Consider the following 26,809-nt stretch of genomic DNA (forward strand, 5'->3'; position numbering starts at 1 on the left):
CCAATGAAATTGCGCACAAGCTATGCACGAAATCGAGCTTTATAACGATACCAAAATTACAAAATCAAACTTTGGCGCGAAATGGAACGGTTTTGTGACCGAAATGTGTCTGAGCCATGTGCAGAGCTAAAGCGCCCAAAGGCGTACGGGGGACATGATTAATATTCGGCAAATTTATCAAGGTTCGCATTTTATCCCGTCGGTCCCAAAATCGCCTTAGCGTCAGACAACCAATTAGACGCTGCCTGGTCGACAAATCTTTTTTCCAGTTTGGAAATCTTCAAACGCACATAACTTTGCTGTGGATTTTGATGATTTTTGCACGAGTTGCATAGAATTGCACCTCCTTTTTTGGATGGGATAACGACCTGCCAGAAGATGATGTTAATGAATAGCGACGCCGGCTTTTTCCGGTGCTGAAGCTCGAGAAGTTGGCACTTCCCCGCTGTTTCGGCTCTGTGGCTAAGTCCAAGATTCATCATTTATGCGCCTACTCAATGATATGAAAACGTGTCATACCCCCGACTGGTAAATGGTAATGGTAAAATCCATTGCTCGCTTTTAGGCTACTCGGCAAATGAAAGGTGACACCACCTAAAACCGAGATCATTCACAGACTCGAATTTGCCGCTGCTGTCCTATCGGTAAAGGCTTCGACGCCAGTAGAAGTTCGAAAATTGTATGTTTATGCTAGCGCGTCTAGCAGAGTATACGCAAGCAAAGTAAACGTTTTGGTACATTTATTGCAAAAGGTTGGCTAATTCTGGAAATAAGACTGGCCCATATTGTTGTTAACATTGTCATGTTTTATACTCCGTCGGTGGTGTTCCTAGGTTGGCTAATATGTTTTGACAGTCGTACTCTGCGGACGGTACCTCCTGTGGTTTGTCGGTACGTAAGCTTATCAGCTTTCGATGGCTAGCAGGTCCGAAGTTTTTTGGCGGAAAGAAGGTCGTTGGCCTGCCCCACCAGAAACAAAGACACAGCTGCCACTAGAGTTTTAGCCAGCTGGGAGGAAAACAATTGTCGTTGACGTCTGCGAACAGACAGACCCTATTCATCTCTCCAAAAAGCGAAGGTCGGAGTGGGAAATCCTTATCCCAGCTCAAAAAGTGTTCTGTCAAGCTCATATTGAACATTTTGCAAACTAGTTTAAATGTCAGTTGTTCCACAAATTAGTTCAGCTGCTGCAGAGAATAAACTGCAATTACAACTTTGAACTTTTTGTACAACTCTTACAATTCTTTTGTACAACTTAGCGGCTATTATACATGTAATTTTGTGTGAACTGGGATGTGAGGATTCGAACTTCTTTTCTAATACTGCTTCTTCTATTGTTATTTGTCGTGATTTTTTCTAACCAATTACACAAGTAGTTGATTTTTTCGAAGACATTGGTAACTTACAGACATTGGAAATGTACAGTCTAGCTTGCTGGTTCAAAGGACAATAGCCGTCCATAATTAAATAGCAACCATACTAGGGAAAAGACAATAATATGACGCAATAATGCAACACGCTTGTAACTTCAAAATCTGTTTTTGAAACAAATTGAAAGTTGTTTGGTGCTCCGTATAGGGTGCCCAACAGATCGACGTTGACCGGACAGGTACCACAAAGTGGAATCTAGTGTGCCTGCTAGTGTAAAACCTAGCACAGTGCCACTACAACAGCTGCACTGATAAGACCTCACAGGTCGAAACAGTGCGTGTACACACCCTGTCTGCAGCTTACCAATATTATTATGGCTTTGTTTGCACATATGAAACAAATTGACTTCTACTAAACTTGCTCTTTTTGTTATTGGTGGTCATTATTTTACAAAATACAGTTGGCAAAATTTTGTTGCGACCATAACTGACGTGAAAGCATCTGAGTTTTAGTTAGGCCTACCAACACCAGCACTGCGAACTGATTTTTGTTAATATTTATTACAATAATGTTGAAAAAATACTTTGTTGTGCTCATTATCCCTTTGACACGATCGGCATTTTGTTACAAGTAAAACGTTTTTATTTTCTGTTTTTGCGCGTTTTTGGTAATAAACTGGTAAGACAACCACTGATTGCCCATTATTCGGGTTCGCACGAATATCAAAATTGTACTGCTATTCCGCGAACCTATTCGGGTTCGCCTTCGCACATCCCTAAGTCCGTATGATGCGTTTTTAACAAATAATAGGTAAACAGTCTTCGGGATATAATGCAGGGTACTATGTATAGATTAAGCACCTAACCCTGTCAAAATCTGATATCGAAAGCTACAGTCTCAGGAAAGTTGGACGTCATATTGGTTATAGTTGCCCTTAAATTGCCTGTCCACTTTCCATAAATTCTTGAGTGATTCTGTACAATATCTTTCACACATTTGTGTTGATTTAATGTATTTTTGTTGATTTGCTTGTGTGATTGCCGATCATCACGGCTAAACATCCTCCTTCCTACGACCTAAAATGCATTTCTATTTATTTTTGTAACTCGTTGTACTATATTTTTGTGTAATAGTATATTTTGTCGTTGTATTGTTTTCAGAAAGTTTTATTTACCCGCCGAATTTGCGCAATAAGCAGTAATGAAATGGTTTTGAAGACGTGGCTCGTCGGTGGGATATCATATCATTTTTCACATTTTCCGCGTGTGATGGCAAGTTTGCTTTGTCTCATTTGAGTGGAACACCTGTTGTATCACCTGCCGATGGTAGCAATATCACTACAACAAAAGTGTTCTCACCGGAGGTGTGAATCGCCTGCTATCATTTACATCGACACAGTGTATAGTGAAAACAAACCACAGTCATTTTATCTGTGGACCACATATTTGTGGTAAATGATAGTTGGACAAAACTAAGAGACAAACTTTGCCGTGGTGTACAAAATGTCGTTCAAAAGTTTGGTAATCGCCTTGTTTTGATTTTTTGAGGAATTTGATCAGACTTTTTTCGCTGTATTTAGGCAAAGGCATAATTAACAGAAACAAGATATTTTCTGTTGATAATGCTGGTAAGTTTTAGATGTCTAATTGTTTTGGTTGTAGGACAGTGTGTGTCGCCAATTTTCCTGCATTGTCTGTCGTTTGGGGAAACTGCTTTTGCGAAAAAACAAAATCCGACACCGAACAGTCCTTACATAAAACAACCTGAGAAAGATTTGACCGAAAAAAAGTATTATATTAACCATCGAGGAATAAAACTAACTGTTCAAGAATATGGAACTCTATCGCCTCGAATGCAGAAAAGTTTATTTGACGACGGTTATTTGAACAAGAAATTTGAAAGTTCCAGGATAAGACATAAGCGAAGTTTTCATGTAAATGTACCACGTGCTGTAACAAACTATGTTGAAGACTCTGGTGAAAAACTCCTTGTATCAAAGCCATTAGAGGTAATTATTTACAAGTCAGTTGTGTAAAATTTGATAACAACTACTCGTGCAATAAGTTTGCATTGACTATGACCTTCTCATTTAATGTAGGTAACAGGCGATTCCATAATTAGCAACGTCACCATTGAAATAATAAATGTGTTGGATACTGGATTCGAAAGTTTAAACATTTCTTACTTTTCACTAAGTCATACTGTGGACGTTGGAGGTCGAAACATTACATTCGATTACAATGTTTCGCCAATAATTTCCCATTCCGAAGGATTTTTGACATTATCAGGTTCGTCTTTGCTGTGAATTAGATGCATACTCAAATCGTTACTTCTATAGGTTTAGCAAACAACAAAGAATATGAAGCCGCTATTAATGCTCTTACATATAAAAATTCGGATCCCGAACCCACAGCAACTTTGAGGGGAATTGGAATTGTTATTTATTTTGAAGATAATAATAAAGCATATGCGAACCTTTACTTCTTTGTCATAAACGCCAATGACTCTCCCTACTTTCTTTCAAATCCACAAATAATTTCCATACCAGAGGATACTCCATTGTAAGTATATGTTTGCGCGATCTGGAGCTACTTGTAATTAGTTTTCCATATATTGCAGAAGCCTTCCGGTAGATTCCTATTTGATACCAAATCTCGATGTGATGGATTCCGACACCAACCCTCAACTGGCGGTTGCTGTTCTGGGAGCAGACAGTTCGAACGGGGAATGGAAATACCAAACCGCCACAGGCAGTTTTCTGCCGATTAATGTAGGTAAACCTTTGAGAAAACAATAAACTTTTCAAAACGCGATGTAAACTTAAAAGGTTTAAGTGACATGACCGCAATAACTAATTTTTAAAATCTATTGAAGTTTAACATGACATTTACATTTGCGCTGTGTTTTCTATTTCTTTGTAATAGCACAAATAACCTGACATTTCAGGACGGTTTGCGTGATGAGCACGGAAAAATTTTGAGGTCTACGTCTTCGGAAATTGACTGCGTAATATTAACGGAAAAACAGATAGTATTTTTTCCGAACAAAAACTTTAACGGAAACACTTCAATAACATTTGTTGCATGTGATAAAACAGGTATTTTGGTGCTGAAAATGTTTTGTTGGGTACGTGTCTAAAACTATATCGTAACATAACTTATATGGCATTTCGCAGTTTTTGAAACAAGTACGGAAATGTAGCTTATATAACTTACTTAAAGTATTCAACGTTATAACATTCCAGGGTTGGCCTCTATGCTTTCGCATGGCGACTACACCAATGTTACATGGACAACACGCGGAGATCCATTCAGCGCAAATATGGCGACGTTAACCGTGTCATTTATAGATGTTAATGACGCACCAACAGTATCAGATTCAATAACTGTGCTTGACTTGGGTTCAATATATGAAGACACTGTAAATGAAAACGGGATTCCACTTACAAACTTTTTATTGGCGTGTGACGATGTTGACTTACAAAATAATATTAATTTGCAAAATATTGGTATTGCTATAACCAACGTTATTGCCAATGGTTCATGGCAATACAGCACAAATGGTGCTAAATCTTGGAAAAGTATAAATGGCGTTTCGTTCCTTCTGGGAGAAAATGGTTCAACAGATTTGTACAAAATTCGTTTTCATCCAAACAAAAACTTCAATGGTTTTGCAAATATTTCATATAGATGCTGGGATTTTACGAATGGCAACAACGAAGATACAGAGGTTTTTAAACTTTACATTTTGGTAATGTTCAACAATCGGTAACATAAGACACACTATAGGTTGAGGCATCGTCCTTTTATTGTTTTCATGTCACTTTACATTTCCCCCACAGACAATATCACGTTTCATTTTTTTGATGAGTGTAACACACATGCGGTAATAGGCTATATTAAGAAATTTGGAAATTGGAAATTTGTCATTTCGATCGCAATTGTTTAAACAATGTCTTGAGACGACTTCTTCATTAAATCATCCCGTTCAACAAGTGTTGATAATAAGTTTAAAACGACATTATATGATAAAGATTGTCTTGAATCAGTTTCTGCATGTTTACAGGTAGATTCCTCGTTTGCGGGAAACGACGGGGCATTCAGTTTTGGAGAAGTAATTGGCGTTCTCAAAGTTCTTCCAGTAAATGACAAACCAGTATTTACTTCAGCCAATGCGCCGTTTCCGTTGTTCGTAAGAGCCCATCAATTAAACGCAAATGGGAATGCCATTAAAGATTTAATTCAAAGCATCTATCGGTAACCTTTTATTAATTTATTTGGCTATAGCATGCAATAAACATACATGACACATAAAAGCGATAATTAAACAATATATTAAGAATTAAAACCTAATTGTAGAGATGACGATGGTGGTGTCAGTATGGGAATGGTTGTGACCAAAGTGTTTCAAAGCAGCGGTGATAAGTTTGAATACACTTGCGAGTCGAAAGGAGATTCGGCTGTATACAAACGTTTTCCTACTATCGTTTCTGCCACAAGTGCAGTTTTGTTGTCTGGAGACTGTCGGTTGCGGTAAGTTGTAAGGAAAATTTGTGCCAATGCATGGAACAGCAATGATTGCAAGTAAAATGTAACAAAAATACTCGTAGATATGTAACATTGGAAGACAGTTTGCATGAACCTTTGTCCTATATTGAATCTGTGCCATGGGATGAAAGTGACAACCAAACTGCTGGGACCATTGGCGTCGACACGTCAAAAAACAGTTCAACATCGTCATTTGGTGTTACTGTTGCAACGTTTGTCGTTACAGAAACCCGAATCGAAAATCGACCTTCAATAAGTGGAAATAATGGTGTGAAGTTGTACCCCATTATAAAATATTATTTTCTGAAAAAGGTAATGTTTACAGGACCTATCCAATACATTGAAGGACACCAACCAACAACGCTGCTTGAAGATGCTGTTGTCTTATCGTTGTCCAATTACACTTTTCTATCAGTTCAAATCAGCCTAAACAACGTTTACAATTTAAACCAGGAAATGCTGGTTTTCGGTTCAACCTATGGATATGAAAATGAGTTGGCCTTGACAGAATCCACTTTTTCTACTGTAACATGGAACAATGATCATACAAAAGTCATGGTAACTGGAAGTTTCAGTGCTGCACTTTGCAGTACCATTGTACGAACCGCAAGCTTTCTTCATACCTCAACGGCGCCAACACTTAACACTGACGAGAGGCCACGAAATGTCAACATAGTCGTAACAGACTCGACTGGGATCGAATCAAATCCCTTTGTGATTCTAATCAATGTACAAGATGTCAATTCCCATCCTCAGTTGTCAACTATATCAAATGCTTCGATGACAAATACCAGTACTCATCTATTTGCAGGCTAGTTGTTTAAATATTGATTAACAGTCACGTAGGCCATGTGTCGACATGGTTCCAAACATTTCTGCCAAATTGACGAGCAGCTGTGAATCTCTTTGCAACACATAAATGGAAAACATATATGTGAGAAACATTTGTAGGAGAACGCACAAGCACGTAAATGATCAGTCCCCACTTGCAGGGCGTTTTAAAAAATAGTTTAATGAAACCAAAAAGATTATAGTTTAATGAAATCAGTTACACTGCATGTTTGTTGGCAAAACTGTACAATTTTCTCACACAGGTACAGAAGTAAAAAGATTTTTTGCAATTTATTTTGAGCATGTATAAGTGTACCGTTACCTCACAATCTTAATGTGACATAGAGGCCATATTGGAAGCCAATTCCAGATAAAGTTTTACACTATTTACTTTTAATCTTTACCTCAGTTTGACATCTTTTCTAACTTCTATATTTGCTCAATTGTATTTTCGATTATACCGCAGCGTAAAACATTTCACTAGGTGTAAAAATAAAACGTCCGTATATGTGCAGGTAACCACGAAGTTTTGCTTTTTGAAAACCTTCACGTTGCAATCAGCGACGAAGATGATACCAAACCATCGTATTGTCATCTACTTCTTCTCAAAACTGCTGATAATGTATCAGAGTATTTGTCAATTCCTAAACTCGTGGAGTCAACAACATTTTACAACAATTCCTATCGCGTTGTTAAGGTAAGTATAGGCACGGCACGGAACAGCAACTACAATTTTTCAAAGAACAGCCAGTGTAACTTAAAGGGGTTAAATTTTGACCAAAGTGGTGGGTATATGACAGTGCACTATAATGTTTTATTGCTGCATTTTACTCTGACACTGCATGTTTGTTGTCTTTTCTGTTGTTTCTTAATTACATTAAAAATATTTTTGTAGACTTTACAGACAAACTTTCTCTACAACTTTTCAACAACCATGTTGAGTTTCTTTCTGGTTGGTGAAGATATTACCGGCTATGATTACGAAGTGGTACTTACGCGAGTACTTTACCACAACAACGCAAGTCAACCCATTGCAGGATTACGGCTTGTTCAATTATCTGTATTCGACGATAAAGCCGCGCAATCAAATATAATTACTACTACGGTTGAAGTACACCAACCAAGCGCCACTGTAGTGGAACCACCTTCGATGCGTGTTCCTGCAATATCAGCATTGCTTGCTCACCCTTACACACAACTAATTTCAGGTTAGAAAAACCTTTAAAGTGTTTAGTTGGCATTCTTCTAAAACAAATGCTTGACTATAATTAAAGACAATATTTGGGTGAAAACAGTGTTAGGCTTTAAGCACATGTATATTTAGGCAAGGATGTTCACACCGATTCAAAAATATCTAGCGGTGATGAAATAGATGTTGTTTTTGACATTGAAACAAATATGGCCCCCTTCGGATACTACAACGTTGATGACCCTTTTGCATCATTTGGCAAACATTTGGATTCCATACAACTACAGAAATTGTTTAATTTTTCCTCTTTATTCGCACCACCCAAAAACAGAGAGGTGCTAGTTGGCAAATGGATATCACCCAGTATATTTAGAATATCAGTAATAAATGAAGGATATCCGCAAATACCAGCAGGCAAGGTAAGATTGTGAGATAAGGACTTATACAGCACAATGTTGAACAAACCAAGCATTTTTCAGATCGGATTGGCAAGTTTAAGCCCAAAATGCACCAGTAATTGTCAAAATGTACCAAACTCACTAGACCCATACCAGAATTATTGCATACGAGACATCACTGGAAAGTCAAATGCTGCAGCTGACCAATCACCGCCATTACAGGGCAGTTGGGGTCTGAACGTATGTACACATTTCTACTTTTGGCCCCGAAAAAAAATCATACTTTGTCGTTTATTATCTAAATTCATCTTGTCTAAATGTTCGCATGCGATTGTTGCACCTGAAAGTTGTTTTGTACTAAATAATTTAAAATAAGGCTCCTCTGCCAAGAAAACTTGTTTGGACGACGTTTCGGTCGTTATACAATAGACCTTCATCAGGACAAATGAATTGAAACACCAACACGGTGATAAACACACGCATGAAAAAAGCGAAATATAGCGAAAAAAACGCGAAAAAGCTAAAAAACGGGGAGGGGAACACAAACAATTAAAAATGCGCACCAACAAGGAACGAGATACCGGGGTCTAAAGCACAGTGCTCTGAGGTACGCAGGACATCAGGTTTAATCAGGGGCCGTGTCGCGCAGACCGTTTGTCAAATGACGATAAACGGTTGGAAAAAAGGTTTACCTTTTATCATTTAGCGCAGATTCATGTGCATTTATATGCACAGACTCAATAAACATTCTCTTGTACCTCTCATTTTCCCTGTCCAGAATTATTGTATCTTCAAAATTGACTATATGTCCTGTTTCTGCCACATGTTGCGACAGTGCGGTCCCTAAAATCTTTTTGGGCTTGATGACATCCCGTTGATGTTCCTTTATTCTTGTCTGTAAGGCGCGACCTGTCTCGCCAATATACTCCAGAGAGGACGCGGTATATCACACCTCTAGCATCTAGCGCACCTCCAGCGCGATCTTTGGGATGTGAGACCAAGGAGCGTACTGTGACTGACGGGCGCTCGTACACCAGGATGGAGAAGTCCTCCAGCAGTCTCTTCAATGTCTCTGTAAGTCCTGGAATATATGGCAGAACAACCACACCCGCAGAGGGACTTTTTCCACAGTGAGGCAGAGATGCATGCGATAGAACCCCACCGTGCTCAACCTCCATGATGAACTTGATGCTCGCTTCGATCGAGTTAAGGTGCTCGAGCAGCGGTTCCACGTGGTCGCGATGTACAACCACACAGGTATCATCCACGTAACTTCGCCAAAAGCGTGGAGGACTCGAAAACGTTGACAACGCCCTTTGCTCCACGGACTCCATGACAATGTTTGCGACCACAACTGAAAGAGGAGACCCCATGGCTGGGCCAAAAATATGCTTGTAAAAATCACCTCTGAACGAAAGATAGGTGGCGTTCAGACAGAGTTGAATACATTCCAAGATCTCCGGTAGTGGCCACGAACAACGCGCCTCCAATGTTTTATCTCTCTGCAGTCTCTCCGCCGCCACTTCCACCAACTTCACCGATACGTCCGTGAAGAGAGAGATGACATTAAATGATACCATTACCTCCTCGTGGTCCACGCGCCATTCTTTAATCTGTGCTACAAAATCGATAGAATTCTGGACGGTCTCATCCGTCGTTCCCACAAGGGGTGCCAAAAAACATGTCACACGTTTAGCAAGTTTAAACGTGGGAGATCCTAAGAACAAGACAATAAGCCTAAGTGAAACGACAGGTTTATGAATCTTTGGCAGACCATAACACACGGCGTCCGCCCATCTGTGCTGTGCAAATCGCAAAATTCCCTTACTGATAACACTTGCTTGTCCTTGTGTAAGCGGCCAACCAACTTGTTTTGTGAGCCAATTGTTAATTCTTTGTGTTCCCCTCCACGTTTTTTTTTAGCTTTTTCGCCTTATTCACGCGTTACTGCTTATCGCCGTGTTGGCGTTTCACTTTACTTGTCCTGATGTAGTTCTGTTGTATAACGACCGAAACGTCGTCCAAAACAAGTTTTCTGAAAACAAGGCAGAGGAGCTTTAAATTATTGAGTAATATGCCTGGCAGCATCAGCAACAAGTTGTTTTGTACATTTCCTTTAAATATAAAAATATATTTAATCTACGTAAAAACTATTTAAGGTACCAAGAATCTTCAGTGTTGTTGCGAAGAAGTTAATTGTCTTCGGCAATGAAACTTTAATTGGCAACGTTTCATCAGTTGTTGTCGTTCTCAGACCAGCTTTCAGTAAAGCTCAATTGGACAGCTTATGTTCAACGGAGTTCACAAATATTTTTGGTAGGAATGTTGATTTGACAAAATATGCAGTTATTCAACCTAATTCCTGTTTACCTTTGTTTTTAATTTTAATGTATTTGCGTGCTAAACTAACACGCTACATGTTACAGGTTTCAAAGTATTTTCTGCTTTTCGTGGTTTATCCGGCACTTTGTCTAAATGCCGTAATGTTTATGTCGAAGCATGGGATACTTCACAAAGTTCAGAAGAAAAGATTCCTACAGCATCAAAAATAATTATCAACATAAAATCTACACAAATATTGCATCGTGCAAGTGATGTCTCCACTGCCATTTTTGAACATTTTGACAACTCCGCAATCACCCAGGTCATTGCGGAGGAAACTGGTGTTAGTGCAGTATCCCTAGTCAATTATACTTTTGTTAAAAATCAAGTGGATCACCCTGTGTTTCTACAGGTAACTTATGGATAGATTAAATTCACTGTTTCAGCACAAACTGTTGAATAAGCTAAAAGTTACGTCATTATATACAAATTATTAATTGTGCCGTATCGGTCTTTATATGACTACGAACTGAATTCTCTTGATTTGGCACCCTTTTAAGAAGACTGACTTTTGTATTAAAAATTGTACACTAGTTTTCGCGAGTACCTCTCGCTTCATTAGGTGTAAATAAACACAATGCGATACAATAAACAAGCGCAAGACGGTCAAAGAAAATAGACACTATGAAATGATAAGCTGGCGTTAGTTGGCATCGTCGTGTTGCGGCACATAATGACTCATAAACCCCCAATCTCCGTTGAGCCCATCGTTGATGGCGTTGAATTGATGATTGTGGTGTTGCCCGGCCGTTTCCCTTGCAAGTCTTGATTTTCCTTTGACTTTTTGAAAGACCATTACCCGTATGTCGCCCACACTATGATTTCGCTCGTTAAAGTGTGCCACCACTGACTTTTCAGTGTTATTATGTCGCACATCGTTCTTGTGGCCATTCATTCGCTTTCGCTTACAAAAAATCAAAGAAAAATCAAAACTTGCAAGATAAACAGTCGAGCAACACCACATTAATCACGCCATCAACGATGGGCTTAACGGAGATTCATGAGTCATTATCAACACGACGATATCCCAGGAAAGATGTCGCAACACGACGATGCCAAGTAACGACAGCTTATCGTTTTATAGTGCCTTTTTTCTTTGACCTCTTCTTAAAAGGGTGCCAAATCAAGAGAATTCAGTTCGTCGTTATATACGTTCGTTTACAAGTATAATTAAACATAGCATTATTCTATCAAGGAGCGGCAATCAAATTTGACACCAGGAATTTCATCTTATTCTTTTGTACCAACACATACCAGTCATGACAACTCCAGCGTCTACGCCAGCGCGACAATAACTGTCATGTTCGACAGAGCAACAAACGTGCCACCAGTTAACACGAAGGAACTTTTGGACAAGATTGTTCTCTTCCGGCCAGCAATTGTTGGAAACTATTCAGGCTCTTGGTCAAACAATTACACATTAGTCATCGATCTACATGAAGTGCATAACAAATTTAAATATCTCACCTTAAAATTCCGAAACAACTCGTTTGCTGATGGAAATTCTTTGCCTCCATCTCTGGTGGACAATATTAACTGCTTTGGAATTTCAGCTTGTGACAAAAGCAAGGTGCCTGTCGGAATTTGCGATTCATCTGGAATGTCTTGTCGCTTGCAAGCTGAAATAACACTAAGCCAGATACCTGATAGCGAACGTGAATACGAATGGTGGTGGCTGTTGGTCATGGGGTTAATCTTACTCGGGTCTCTTGCAATAAATGTTTGGCTGGGAAAAAACAGTTACCAAGCAGGACAAAATGATATCAAACCATACCAACATAACTGCGGTAAAAACAGCGGTTTAGATTATAACGTACAAGTTTTGCAAAAAAATGTTTTTTAGATGAAACTACCTGCAATTTGTCTCCGCAGCGTCATCCTCATCGAGTTGGTTGGTGCCAGTGTAGCCAAACCGAGGTACTATTAAAAATATGTCGGTAATATTTAAATTTGTTTCTAAATTCATTTCAACAGACTTTAGATGATTCATTGTGGAGTCAATCATCAAAAACTGCCTTTTGTTTTGAAAGAGACTTCGAAACATTTATACAACCAAATGAAAGAGCAACGCCCAGCGAAATATCGTCTGTATTTTCAATGTTGGACATGACCCAGTCCAATGCTGGTTATAAATCTTCTATAAATAAAGAACTCCATGTAACTGATGCTGCAATTGACACTAACACTACTTCATCTCAAGCTTCTCTAAAATGTCCTGCAACCTCACACGGCCTAAGTTTTGACGAAGTGGTACCTAATCCAAAAACAACACACAATAGTGCCTTGGCGCGGTGGCACAATGCAGTGTCGATGATTTGTCAACAGCTTGGCGATGGTTCAGCGAGTTTACTCGAACATTGTGCTGACCAAAACAAAGTAATGTCTCGGTCTACCCACAAGACGCACTTCGCGAAAAACCGAGAAAGCCAATGTTGTAATGAATATGGTGAATGGCCAATGTCGCGCCGTTCTGTTTCAGGCTTACCAATATCTGTCAGATTCTCTGACACTGACCAACCATGAATTTTCTGATATTGTATTTATAACAAGACCGTGTGCTCACGTCGGCGCAACAAAAGAGGCTGACAATACTATTGTTAATTATGTAGTAGCTCTGTAATTCCTGACAAAATGCTGCTTATTCTTGTAAAACTCAAATTTGTTTGTATTTGTACCAGAAACGAGATTCAATTCGAATCGATAAGTTAAATCACAATAATCCTAAATAATATTTGAAGTCGACAAAGATGTATGCCACTAAGCATTTTATCTGCAATTTACCATCGAGATGTTTGACTGAAAATGTTAATTGCATTTCAAATTTGCATGTGACTGAATAAACGATCAAGTTAAATTGAAGAAACTAATAACTTGTAACGAAGAAACTAATAACAAACTTAGTTCTTTTACTAAACAGATGGGTTGTAAGCTTTACCGCCAAAAAATGTTTAAACTATGACGGCTTTATTTTTGCGGCAAACGGAAACACAGCTAAATTTTCTTTGAACTTTCTCATCGGCTTTGACCACGTTTGTAACAATATTAAATGTACCACAAGGGGTAGATACTCAAACCACCTTAGGGACGGTCGATGGGGATTTCCCCGGTTCGTGCGTAAGCGGAACCTGCAATTGTTTTTGTTTTCGAGTGTGCCCCAGGATGCCTGTGCTGAAGTAATGGAATTGTGACGCAATCATGAAGTGGATTGCGAGTAGTTGGATGGCTAAAATGGTTTATGTTTGCAGTGAAAAGACACTCAAGGCAAAAAAACATAGCCTGCCACAAGAAGACTATATAAAGTTATTTTATTGGGTCTTGCTACGTTTATTCTGAGTAAAACTGTAAAAATCAATCAGACAGACAGCTCTAAAGATGTTTAATGACAGAAAAATATGTTTCGCCTTAAAAAGGGTCTAGGTGGCTTAGGTTCACTGATCCAGTATAGTTTGTATTATTTTTTTAATCTGTATTCTTTGACTAAATTTATAGGTCTAGATTATCAGGTATTATTTTGCCCAAAAAAAAACAAGTCAGAGGAAAAATTTACAAACGAGCTTCAGGATTTCCATATGAAGGGAGCAAAGTTTTTGTACCAACCTTCTCAAATTTATATCATTTGACTATAGTGTCTCTGGTGAAAATAATTAATGTTCAAAGTTCAATATTGTTGAAAGTTTTAAGATGCTTGATAATAAAACAAAAATATATGACATCTGTAAACAATAACCAAACAAAAAGTAAACAGCATAATTTATTTCAGTATAAATTCAAAATACATATATGTCTTGCTGGCATCAGAGAGTAAATGAGAAATTAACAACATGAAACGCGAAGCCTCTTCGAAAATACATTTTTTGCTTCAAAAACTCATCTCTGTCTCCAGGGCGCTTATGTGTAGCACAACCCTCCTACAACTTCCGACTACCAGGTGTGTTAAGACACGCACAATAAAGATAAGAACACGCGGGTAAAAGATAAAACCACCTTGACTGAAATATGTCACATTGCATAAATTTGCGTGCAGTGCATATTCTTGATGTCTTTACAAATAATTTTGTCTGTAGTGCTGAATTGTTTCAAGAGTAAGTTGCCTCACATCATTTCGACCTTCTGCTATCTGACAATGTACATTGTTTGCAGAATTGCCTGTAGTAAGTAATAAAGGGCAAGAAAGATTAAGAAAAAAATGGTTTTTGGAATCATTATAGTGCTAACTTTAACATACTAAAAATTCAGTTCGAAACTCTATGCGCGTCTTAAGTAAATCCAAGTTATTTGCAAATTGTAAAAACAAAGACGTATCTTAGAACTAAGATTTTAACATTTTGTGAACGCAAGCTGATAGACAAATTAAAAGCGCATGGACGACCCAAACAAATATTGCTGGACACTCTGACATCACCGCAACAACTCGACAATGTTGCAAATTTCATATCTGTCCAGCCATGTGATAGCGGTTAGCAAATCAACTTGACAGAAGTAGTTGTTATCGATCGAATACCTGTTAAACCAAATAAAATTCCAACTCAGTAAACTCTGAAGTCACATCCATTTATGAGGAACTTCCAATTGTTTTCCGTTGCTAGTGTACCAGTAGCTTATATAACTCCCGGAATAATTTTACGTCATAACGTTTGCAGAGATTACCGAATACACTGCAGATTTTGTTTACCACCTATTTTGTATAAACATTTCTCCAATCTGGACTCAAGACTTAATTACCTGCCGTATTCTGTTGACGTGAATCAAATAATTTCCTTTTTACGACTTTGCTGTGCTATTTTCCCGAGCACCTATTTCGCTGACGATTACTCACATCAGTATAATACCTCACATACTGTTCTTGTGTTAAATTACCGCAACTGTTGCATAACATCACGTGACTAAACCAACCAATAATCTTCGGATAGCCCAAGTATAAATAGTCATGTGCGCATGTTAATTCGGCTCGTATACCGTAATCGATTCTGTTCGGCTATTCGCCGGCTTGGGATTTATGTCCGCAGCTGTTTATTCGGATTCCACTGTTTGCTGGTGCACACATAACTTTATCGTTTCTTGACGAATTTCGATGAATCTCTAGCGATTGGCATGAACTTTCTGAAAATTTAAAATACTTAAAGCGAACAGTAACATGCAGTGATATTCGGTTTGAATAAATCGGTTTGAAATATGTCCACAGGTCCGCCAACTGAACCTACACCAAAGAAAAGTTCAACTAACAACTTTCTCAACGATACCTAACTTATTTAAAATGTTGTGGCAACACGCATGTTTTCCCTGGCCTAGTTCAGACCATGCCGCATGTTTCCTGAAACTCAACATTGGAACACCACACAGAAAGGACGCAAGCAGAGTTAAGCTTTCCTGCAAGAATTTCCACAAGCTTTCTGGCATCCTGCTGGACAACATATTTTTTCTGACACTTCGTTATAAAACATTTCGTAATCCTTGGACAGTCTTTCTCATTCTCTCTCGAACCTGCTATTTCTCGCCATCGCGCTGTGACATTCCCACGATCTTTTGATAGTAATTCGCTGCAATTCAGTCACGTGATAAACTCTAGTTAAACGCTCTTGGAACTAATTTAACCTTACACCGCCTGGCATTGCAGACATGTGTTTCCATTAATAAATATAAGTCTGCTCACGGAGTTTTAGATTTAGTAGTCTGCAGCAAGAACACGCAAGCAGACTTTAGCATTAGCACATCTGCAGCCAACCGGGAATCAAGTGGTACGCTGCAATATCTACCCATCGAATATTAATCATAACCACCATGAAAATACACTTTTTAGTTTAGCTCATAACTTTTTACGAGGATCTACGCCCCAAACTAAACCTATACCGTTGAAAATGCATCATCAGTGCCAAAGGAGGTTCATTTTTATGTTGAAATTGTATCTCTATCTGCCCTGTTAATTGGTAGGCCAGTTTTGCTTACTCATGGAGAGCACCACACTCATTCTGGCAAAATTATTAAGCCTACTGGCCATATTTCAAAAGGTACAATGTGCATTTAGAAAACAAATGTTTGTGTAATTGGAAAAATAACACTAAGTAGTCATTTAAACTAAGGGGAGGTACCAAAACACCCGCGATTTTTAAAATTATTTTGCAGGTGTTGGAGAAAAGTTTTGACACGTAGCAACATCTGTGTTATTCAAAGTATTCTGCTAAAGGTTAGGCGAAATTGAACCAAAATTTCAAGTGATTGAAAGGAAAATTATATCAATTACAGTTTAGAATTATGCGTTTGTAACAGGTTCAAGTCACCCAACGAACATGATCCCTTTTGCGCTATTTAGCTATAGGTTGCGTAACGGAAAAATATCTGCTGTTATTCAAACTATTGTGCTGAAAGTTCTATGAAGTTCATTCAAAATTTTTTGTGATGGTTGAAAAGGAAATTTTATTCTCCACATAGCGTATTCAAACAATTTTGAATTATGCGCTTGGAACATGTACAAATCACTCCTCGAACATGGCCCATTTTACGTTGTTCCGCTATAGGCTGCGTAACGGAAAATATTCAAGTATTCTGCTAACCGTTCTCAGAAGTTGTGTCAAAATTGTTCAGTTAAATAAAAGTTTTATCCTCTTACAAAGTGATCCATACCATTGGGAATTATAATCGAAACAGGTTGAAATCACCCCTTGAACATCTCCCGGCGTTATCTCAAAGCCCTGCAAATAATTTCAAAGCTCGTGGATGTTTTTGTATCTCTTCTTTGCTTAAATGCCTTATCAGGGTTTGATTGACGTGGATTTGTATGCCCGTTGCGATTCTGCTTTCAAGCATTCATTTCCAACTACACAAATAATTGTGTTTTTAAATGATTGTTGTACCTTTTGTAATATGCTAAAACGGCTTTATTATTCTGCCTCTACGAGTGTGATACAGGGTTGCCATTTGGCCCTCTTCACGGCCAAGCCGTTTGAAAATCGGCCTGGCCGCGAAAAAATCGTTTGGCCGTAAGGCAGATATTTGGCCGAATTTCACTTGGTACTATATAAATCCACAAAAGGCATTGCTGGTTTCAGGTTATCAATAGATTTGTGGACGATTGTGTTGTCATAAATATGTCTCCGAAAAATTGTTACGTTATAAACTAATCTTGACTGAGTTGGTAAAGAATTATGCTCCAATCGTAATGTTTTAGCAACATAACCGGTTTTGAAACCACTGATAAGCATATAGATAACAGTGTTTAAAACATACAATTTACGAATTTATTTCCGGCTATATAGTCGTTTCTGTAGAAATTATCAAACTTATAACGTGATTTGGCCGAATTTTGGCCTAAGAGAAAAAAAAATTGGCCGTGAAGTGTTTTGACCATCTGGCAGCCCTGGTGTGATACTGTAGATAGTGTAGAATTATAAGTGTTTCGGCTGTGTGGGTGTTGGAATGATGTATATACGGTTCTTATCTGCTCCATATCTTAAGGTTTTCTACTGAAGGCTTTACAGAGTAACTGTGCAGTCTTTTTCCGGGTTATTTATTTGCGTCAATACAACAGGTCAGTCCGTCGTGCTGATCAACACTATTGCCTTTACCATCGCCGAACATCTCGCCATTTACCTTGTAACACAACGTAGGCAGTAGGCACATTATACAAGAAAGAAAAGTCACTTTACTTGTTATAATATGACTCGCCTTCAAGCCAGGTTACACAGTGCTAGAAACTGGTTCTGCAGTGACACGCATTTACGCATACCTAGCAAGGCACGAACTTAAACAATGACAACAACGTGTCAGGGGAAAAGTTGAAAACATGCTTCAGGGCAGTTACGGTTCTTTGGTTTTAAAATCCAAGTAACTATAATATATTTTATGAATGAAGTATTAACATGTTCGCTACAATACTAAAGCACCGGTACACAGCCTGGTGGCTACTTCGATTACGCACACCTAAACGGTAATATTCACACAGATTTCTATATTGCACAAAGACTTATGTGCAGATGAAGTGTGCCGACCAAGCTCGGGTGGCTGGCTTTTGACTGGCTGGCTGTGTTCCGGTGTTTAAGTACTTTCCAATAAGGGCTGGCGGAGTTAATTGAAATCGTAAAATTGCATATTTTTGTATTTTAGGATCAGATTATATGTATAATATAATAATACAAAGTGATGATTGAACCACGAGAAAAAGTCCTTGCTGATTATAGAAGAAAACTTTTAGAACATAAGGAAATAGATGGACGTCTTAAAGGATGTAAGTAAAATTATCAGTAAAATAAAATAACAATTCAAAAATTCAAGCTTCTTTAAAATAGTGATTGACAAATGTGCACCAGATCGTAAAAACCGTCATGCACTTTTGCAAAAACTTGCGGATAATCTGCACAATATAAATTAGCCAATGCATTAACATACGAAAAACGTTGCGATCGTCAGCGCAATTAAAGAAAGCCCAAAAACTCCTCTATGCAAATAACAAACTTTCCCAAATTGAAACACTTGACATGAGGTTCCAGGGTGTTTGTATACGCAGATAAAATCGTGCATGGATTACAATTAAGTCAACATCAATTGAATTTCAGAGCTCTTTTGTTGAAGGACCTACTTGCTACTAAATAAAGAAACAATTTAAGTGATGAAAGTCTTGATGTTTTGATTCAAGCGATTCACTAAAATAGACAATATCGGTAAAAAATTACATTAGCAATAAAAACATAACTTACCTACTGTCACAAGCTCCAAGTTCCCCTGTGGTTTTTGGCACAGACACCCCACCATGTTTTACCTGGGTTGTTCTTTCCACTGAATATTTATCTCATTTTTGTATCAAGGCACCAAAATCTCCTTATTTTTCGCTTTTAAATTATTGTTACTTGTGATTGATCTTCAGAAAACATGAATGCACAGGTTTAATCATCACATTAACAGTGACTTGCACAATTGTGATACATTGTGAAAATAACTTGAATGCAAGTTTTATGGTACTATAAAATGTGTATCATTATGTAAAAATGCTGCAGATATGCCTAAAAATTAGGCTACCAGAACTAACTGAAAAAGGTATGAAATGCTTAACTTCTGTGGGCCAGAGTTGGATCCACCCTGTAATATACTATTTCAAAAAGTGCTATTATATATTTTTTTCTTTTCTTGTGCAGTGCGTGAAGACTTAAAAAAGAAAACAAAAGCTTTTGACAAGTCGGAAAATGATTTGAAAGCCTTGCAAAGTGTCGGACAAATAGTTGGAGAAATTCTGAAACAATTAACAGAAGAAAAATGTAAGCCAATTTCATGGACTGAGATACGCAGGATAAATTATTTGCTGATTTAAGTAAAATATATACTAACATATTATTATAACTTGCACTTGCACATTCAGCCACAGTTTTTCAACACAAACTTTATCCTTACAGACAAAATAGTCAGCCAAAAGAATGTTCTTTGATCATTGTAGGTGTCCCAAAATAAAATATTTTAAATAAAACAAAAAAAAACTCTCTGCCCCTTTTATGGAACAGTCAGCAGTATTTTTAAACATTTTTTTTCATGTGCGCCCTTGTGAAAAGCTGGAATTGCTGATAACAACTGTAACTAATAGACAATTACTATGTATATTCAGTAGTGATGTCTTGCGCTGGATCTGGGTACCCGGCCCCAGCCGGATATTGACCAATTTTTAATACCCAGACCCGGACGGATAATACACATAATTTTACTGGATAGTTGGAAGAGCATTTTTGTCCTGAAAACGGACAAACATTTTGCAAATTACTCGTTTTTGGGACCCGGTCTGTGATACTTCTGTTGTTTGTTATAAAGGTTTTTTGGTGACGTGTTATACCATATTAATAAATGCCCACGTTTATTTGTTCCAACATAGCATTCTGTTTGGTAATCAAACATCAGTGCCCTGGGCATATGAAGCATGAGACACCCAATACTACAATGGGACGTGTTTCACGCTCACAGTAATTTCGTTTTGTTTCCGAATCGGCTTGCATTTTTTCTGAAATGTCTTGAAAAATGCTGTCTGACAAATGACACAAAACAACAGCAGATGTATTGCGTAACATGAAAAAAACACAACCCTAGGCAATGTAGTTAAAAACAAACTAGCAGGGTTTTACGCACATATGTATATACTTTTTCTAAGATCGTAGTCCAGGGGGAAGGTGCATCCCCAAGTTTTTCCCCAAAACATCCCTGAAGGATAATATGCATGCCTTAGGAAACCACATAATCTGTCTAATCCACTGTCAGGCTTTCAACGGATAATGATAACCAATCTTCTTTTTTTCTGGGTCTTGTAAAAAAAGCATGAGTCATTGCCAGTCAGTAATAAAAAACAGTGGCACCAAATAGCCAAATTGGTGACTAGAATCTCAACATTTGAAACAATTGCATTGCACAAGAAGTGACATGCTTATTCTTTACATGACGCACACAAAATATATATGTTCCCTTTAGTACAGGGGTTCTTAACCTGGGGTCCATGCACCCCCAAGGGGCCCGAGAAGATGCATTAAGGGGTCCATGAAACGAAATAAAATTATTCCGAAAATCCACGTATTTTCCTTTGTCCATACGGTTTCGCTGTCCACGAATTTTAATTTTTCTACATTTGCAATGTGTTTCTTGCAAAGGGGTCCATGGCTTTTCAAAGAATGTTTTAGGGGTTCGTGATACAAAAAAGGTTAAGAAACAGTGCTTTAGTAGTTGAACTTGTTTTGTTGCAAGGTCAGCTTTTCGGTATAATATGGCAGCTGGCCCTTTAGTAGTTTTCGGTGTCGACATACACTGATCATGTGTGCTCATCGCCATTATGCCCCTTTAGCTAATACGCCTCATACACAGAAATTCAGTGACAGTTTTTTCGATGCCTTATGATGTCATAGTAACACATTATATCGAAAACCAAACACCTATGGTGAAGAACTCCATGTGGAATCCTGACACCGATGGAGAACTCCTGTGTTAAAACACTTGTATAAAGTTTTGCAATTTCTTGTCAGGATTCCACATGAAGCACGGCTATCCTTTATAAGTGACACAGAAATAAAGCCTGTTATCTGACCAAAAAAATAATAATACAATGTGAGCGCATTGTTCTTTTAGGAAGTTATCAGATAAAATAATAATTGTGCTTCAATAAGTCATTGTTCTCACATTTTTTCCCCCTTCGTGTTCTTTATAGTTGTTAAAATAGCTACAACCAAATTGCTTACTTGCCAAAATTAATGTGATAAACAAATCAAGCAACAACTCTGCAAAGAGTTGTAGGTTCAGTTCAAAATTACAACTAAACCAGCACTCATTACATTGCATCTTGCCATGTAAAAAAACTGCTAATACCCCAGAAAGTGAGTGGCAGTAAAACAAACTACGGCAACAAGCAGTTTGATCATATTAGACAGCGGAACTGTTGACAGTCCTGTTATATAACATTATTAAATATTGATAAATTTCAATATTTAGCATACTTAATAAACCTGGATTAAGTCTATGACTACCATAAACCCCAAAGCCAATATGTAATATTATCAAACAAATATATTTTTAATTTTAAATTAGTTATTGTCAAAGCAACAAATGGTCCAAGATATGTTGTTGGGTGCAGAAGACAGGTCGACAAAAGCAAGTTGAAATCTGGCACCAGAGTTGCCTTGGATATGACTACTCTCACAATCATGAGGTGGGTGTTGGCAGTGCTTTTAAAATTGACCTTAAAATAAATTTGAAATTTTCTGTTAAATCCAGTGTGTTTAATGAATGAATACTGGATGAATTGAAACACAAAAAAAATTTTTTGCGTTATGTACTTAACTTTTTCCTTTCTGTTTTTCCTTCTTGGCAGTTGGAGAAACTGATGATGCCTTTTTAGGCGAAATATATTTTTCTCATAAAAAAAAACCTTCTGAGCTGTCCACAGATTGCTTTGTGAAATTTAATATATAATTATTTCTGTTACATCAAGTGATTATTACTGGAAATGTGGTTGAATTGTAAAATGTTATTTTTTACTTCACTGCCCTTTTCTTGTGTCTTGGCTCTTATTATAACAGATTGATAAAAAAAATTGTTAGTTAAAATACAACCACTTGGTCACCATTGAGCAGCACAGACTGACTCCTGTGATCTTTTTGACATTTTTGATTAAACTTATCAGTTGGATAATTTATCATTGCTTTTAATTTTTGTGGCACAAGGTATTTACCACGAGAAGTTGACCCACTAGTCTACAATATGTCTCATGAAGATCCAGGAGATGTGAAGTACTCAAGCATTGGAGGATTATCAGAACAGATTCGTGAATTACGTGAAGTAAGATAAATTACAAGAAAAATAATAATGTTAAGTTAACAAAATTTGTGAAGTTAGTGTACAGGATCAAATACAAATAAGAAAACATGCTTTGGTAGCACAGGCGTATCCAGGATTTTTTAAAGGGGGGGTCCAAATTTGTTGGGGAATTCCCCGATTTTCAGGTGTAAACTAAGGTTAATTGTGGTCGAGAATTGCAAAATACGAACGCCCGTGTTCACATGAATTGTCACATAAACAGTGGCTTTCTGGCTTGCGCAATTGTGTAACGCTCTGGAACACTCGATGCGAGTTTTCGCGGTAGTGCTTGCACTGTAGTTTTATTAATACTACTTTCAAAGGAAGGCTTGAATATATTTGTAACCAAAAGGGATCATAAGCGGGCTTATGTTATCAAGAAAACAAACAAATAAAACCTATTTTCCAAGCAGTGGCCTTATATTCCTCTTTGCACCTATGCGAGCGCTAACAGTTGTTTTCAACATGCATAATATTGGCAACGTGTTAACTAATTGTCAAAAAAAATATTTCATCTGGAAAACCTGTTATGTTATTTTATATATATGTTTAGGTTATCGAACTTCCTCTTCTTAATCCAGAATTGTTTTTGCGAGTTGGAATAACTCCACCAAAGGGTTGTTTACTCTATGGACCTCCTGGTACCGGCAAGACTTTGCTTGCCCGTGCTGTTTCTAGTCAATTGGATGCAAACTTCCTAAAGGTAATAAAATTTATTGTGTCATTTATTATAAAACTCTGGAGAAGCCCATGGCTATTAAGAAAAATACTAAATTGGTCGTCAAACTGGAGAAGCCCATGGTTTCTATTTCTCTCTTTAATCCCTTGACAATAACACAAACTCATCAATGAAACAAGCCTCAAAAGTAAGGTGATAACTCTATCATTTAGGGATGTAGAGAGTTATAGGATTCTATTTAGCCAGAAGAATAACAAAAACATTTTGGAAAGCCGCATGTGGCTGGTGAGCTTCAGTTTCCCCACTACTGATATAATTGTTTTGAATACAACAGTTAAACTAGGTTAATCAAAAACAAGAAAATTTTATGGTTAAATTTACAAATACTTTATTCACTAGACCATTAGCAATATAAGAATATGTGAAACATTATGTACACCTTACCTAAATGTTCAAAAGTTATGTTTAGTGTGCTACAACAGTATTGTCACCAAATTGCTGTTAGTTGCCCTTACAGCCTTGTGTACAGTAAAAACCTGTTGATGTATCAGTATACACGCAGACTGAAGGTAAATTTGAATAAAATACGGAGTGGCAGACAAAATATGTGTGTGTCATTAAAAATGTAAACCCCTCTCGATTATTAGCCGTCCTCGATTGTAAGCTACACAATCGTAGGGCTAAAACTTTTTTTTCAGCTGTCTGAGAGTTTACTAACATCCAAGAGTCTTACAGAAGTATTAAATTAAAAGCTTTTCTGTGAAGCCAGATGCATAATATGGTATTTGTTAAAGGTGTGCTTGTAGGTTGTGTCATCTGCTATCGTGGACAAATACATTGGGGAATCAGCTCGATTAATTCGTGAGATGTTTAATTATGCTCGAGATCACCAACCATGTATTATTTTTATGGATGAAATCGATGCTATTGGTGGTCGCCGTTTTTCTGAAGGAACAAGTGCTGACCGTGAAATTCAAAGAACTTTAATGGAGTTGTTAAATCAAATGGATGGATTTGATACACTGGGAAAGGTATGTATGAATTAAGTCCTCTTGTCCAATACCCAGACATTTTTTATTAATGTTTGAATAAATAATTAGTTTTGTTATGTTGGTTTCCTCTTTGATTTGAATTTGTTTTTTTTTGCAATGAAGTTATTGTAAGACTAACAATTGCCAAGGGTCGTTAAATAGGTTTTGCAGTTTTTCCTTTTTGGTAGTTTCCAGAAAACTGATAGTGTTTGCAGAAAAACTTTTGGTTTAATTTTTGTGCATACAGGCAGTTGAATTTTTTTCAGGTGAAAATGATCATGGCCACAAATAGGCCAGACACCCTTGACCCAGCCCTGCTGCGTCCAGGAAGACTGGATCGTAAAATTCGTATTGATTTGCCAAATGAACAGGTAACTTCTCAAACCAATTTTCAAACAATGGAAGTAACAAGTCAGCTGTGGCTTGTCCACAAATGTAAAAAATTAGTTTCTTTTCTTTTTCACTAATAGGTAATGCAACATTTAACACACACATGTATGTTTATTTCACTACCTTTCCTAAATCAGCATTACTATGCCTAATAGATATATCATGCATTTAAAATATTATTTTTAACCTTATAGATTTACTATGGACAAACAGAGAATCAATAATGTTAAAAATGTGTTTATCTGTAAATATATTTTGCCCAGCAATTGGAAAACTTTACCACACCAAGTTAACACTTATTTTCATTTCTAACATGTTATACACTGTTGCAGGGAAGGTTGGATATTTTAAAAATTCATGCTGCACCAATCACCAAACATGGTGAAACAGATTATGAAGCAGTTGTAAAATTATCAGATGGATTCAATGGGGCTGATTTGAGGAATGTTTGTACAGAAGCAGGTATGAACTGTATGAACAAAGTAAACTCCATAAAATGTTGTTTTTTGTAACAGGTTTATTTGCTATTCGAGCTGAACGTGAATTTGTTATTCAAGAAGACTTCATGAAGGCTGTTCGAAAAGTTGGAGACAACAAAAAATTGGAGTCGAAATTTGATTATAAACCTCTTTAGTGCGGTCTAATTGTATTTTGTTTGTGCTAAAACTTTGTCAGAACTTGCATGTGGAAATTTGGCATTACTTTGACTTCACAAGAGAAAATTTAGTTGGAATCCTATTTGCCCCTTTTCTCTTTGAAAATTTGTTTGTTGTCCAAATAATTTGTTTGAAAAACAGTGATATTTCAACAAACCTATATTCATATGTTTCATAAATTTTGGTAATACACAAAAAAATTCATTCAATAGCTCCAGGTACAACTGTACAAGTTTCTAACGTAACTAGGATCAACAACTATACTTCTGAAGTCCCTGGTCCACTTTCAGAATAGAGGGAACACTTCACAAAGCAATCAGTGATGCATGGGGGTCAATTTGAATGTTGAATGGGCACATGTGCTGTTAGTAGGGCGGGTTTTGAGTTTAGAAAATTAGAAGAAAAATTAAACTAAAAAGGCAGCTCAAACTTCAGGCTATATTTACAGAAAAATTAATCGTTTAAGGACCTATATGGGTATTAGATAGGAGAAATCCTGTGTTCAAGGCCCTCGGCTGTAATGCATCCAGCGACTGTTCCGCTTGTTTCCCAATGACAGTTGATGGGTCTTGTGACTTACATAAGGACCTGAAATTCTACAAAGTTAAAAAAAAAAAAATTGCTCCTGGATGAGACTGTACAGAGCAAGGACTTTTTGGGCCTCCTGGAAGATCATATGACCAACAGGGGGGTATACCCAGCCCTTGGGGGAGGGCATTGACACTTTTTCAGCAACTAAATTTGATGCCATCGCATAGAGAAGAGTTGGAATTTTTAAAAAAATGCAAATGAGTGGGTAGTTGAACGATTCATATTTCTGCAAAATCCAGTTCCATTTTTGGTTGCTCTTTTAACCAAAATATTGAGTAACCAGGGGGGCAAATGGCCCTAGGGGGGTGGCTAAACCATTTTTTCGGAGACTAATTTTGATCAAAATTTGTAGATATGAAATGGATCTTTCATAAAATCACAAATGATTGGACACTTAAACGATTCATTTTGCCACAAACACACCCTGATTTTTTTGCTCCA

General features: G+C 37.5%; 3 protein-coding genes across 5 annotated transcripts; 2 read left to right on the top strand and 1 right to left on the bottom strand.

Moving 5' to 3' along the window:
* Positions 1-2,923: 2,923 nt before the first annotated feature.
* On the top strand, positions 2,924-13,593 carry LOC145906296 (uncharacterized). The gene is made up of 19 exons (XM_082993710.1): positions 2,924-3,379; positions 3,470-3,659; positions 3,710-3,932; positions 3,991-4,141; positions 4,318-4,468; positions 4,616-5,100; positions 5,437-5,627; positions 5,730-5,903; positions 5,981-6,186; positions 6,244-6,729; positions 7,265-7,446; positions 7,645-7,957; positions 8,074-8,357; positions 8,418-8,576; positions 10,496-10,652; positions 10,763-11,070; positions 11,914-12,505; positions 12,562-12,635; positions 12,693-13,593. The coding sequence occupies exons 1-19, from the start codon at positions 2,993-2,995 to the stop codon at positions 13,239-13,241; spliced, it is 5,262 nt and encodes a 1,753-aa protein (XP_082849836.1). The 5' UTR covers positions 2,924-2,992; the 3' UTR covers positions 13,242-13,593.
* Positions 8,714-10,626, bottom strand: LOC145906297 (uncharacterized). Of its 2 annotated transcripts, none has more exons than XM_082993711.1 (2): positions 10,165-10,626; positions 8,714-10,053 (listed from the first exon to the last, which is right to left on the bottom strand). In XM_082993711.1, the coding sequence occupies exon 2, from the start codon at positions 9,914-9,916 to the stop codon at positions 9,128-9,130; it is 789 nt and encodes a 262-aa protein (XP_082849837.1). In that variant the 5' UTR covers positions 9,917-10,053; positions 10,165-10,626; the 3' UTR covers positions 8,714-9,127. The 2 variants fall into 2 exon arrangements, with proteins under 2 accessions (XP_082849837.1, XP_082849838.1); XM_082993712.1 differs by having other exon boundaries at positions 8,714-10,371; positions 10,500-10,588.
* Positions 13,594-18,813: 5,220 nt separating the features above from the next.
* On the top strand, positions 18,814-25,979 carry LOC145906759 (26S proteasome regulatory subunit 10B). 2 transcript variants are annotated; one of them, XM_082994210.1, is made up of 9 exons: positions 18,814-18,936; positions 19,841-19,960; positions 22,254-22,374; positions 22,889-23,003; positions 23,575-23,724; positions 24,507-24,731; positions 24,998-25,102; positions 25,454-25,583; positions 25,637-25,979. In XM_082994210.1, the coding sequence occupies exons 1-9, from the start codon at positions 18,852-18,854 to the stop codon at positions 25,753-25,755; spliced, it is 1,170 nt and encodes a 389-aa protein (XP_082850336.1). In that variant the 5' UTR covers positions 18,814-18,851; the 3' UTR covers positions 25,756-25,979. The 2 variants fall into 2 exon arrangements, with proteins under 2 accessions (XP_082850336.1, XP_082850337.1); XM_082994211.1 differs by lacking the exon at positions 18,814-18,936 and having other exon boundaries at positions 19,893-19,960; positions 22,300-22,374.
* Positions 25,980-26,809: the final 830 nt, after the last annotated feature.

The sequence above is a fragment of the Ascidia mentula genome, chromosome 6 (assembly GCF_947561715.1).
Source record: "Ascidia mentula chromosome 6, kaAscMent1.1, whole genome shotgun sequence".
Classification (NCBI taxonomy): Eukaryota; Metazoa; Chordata; class Ascidiacea; order Phlebobranchia; family Ascidiidae; genus Ascidia; species Ascidia mentula.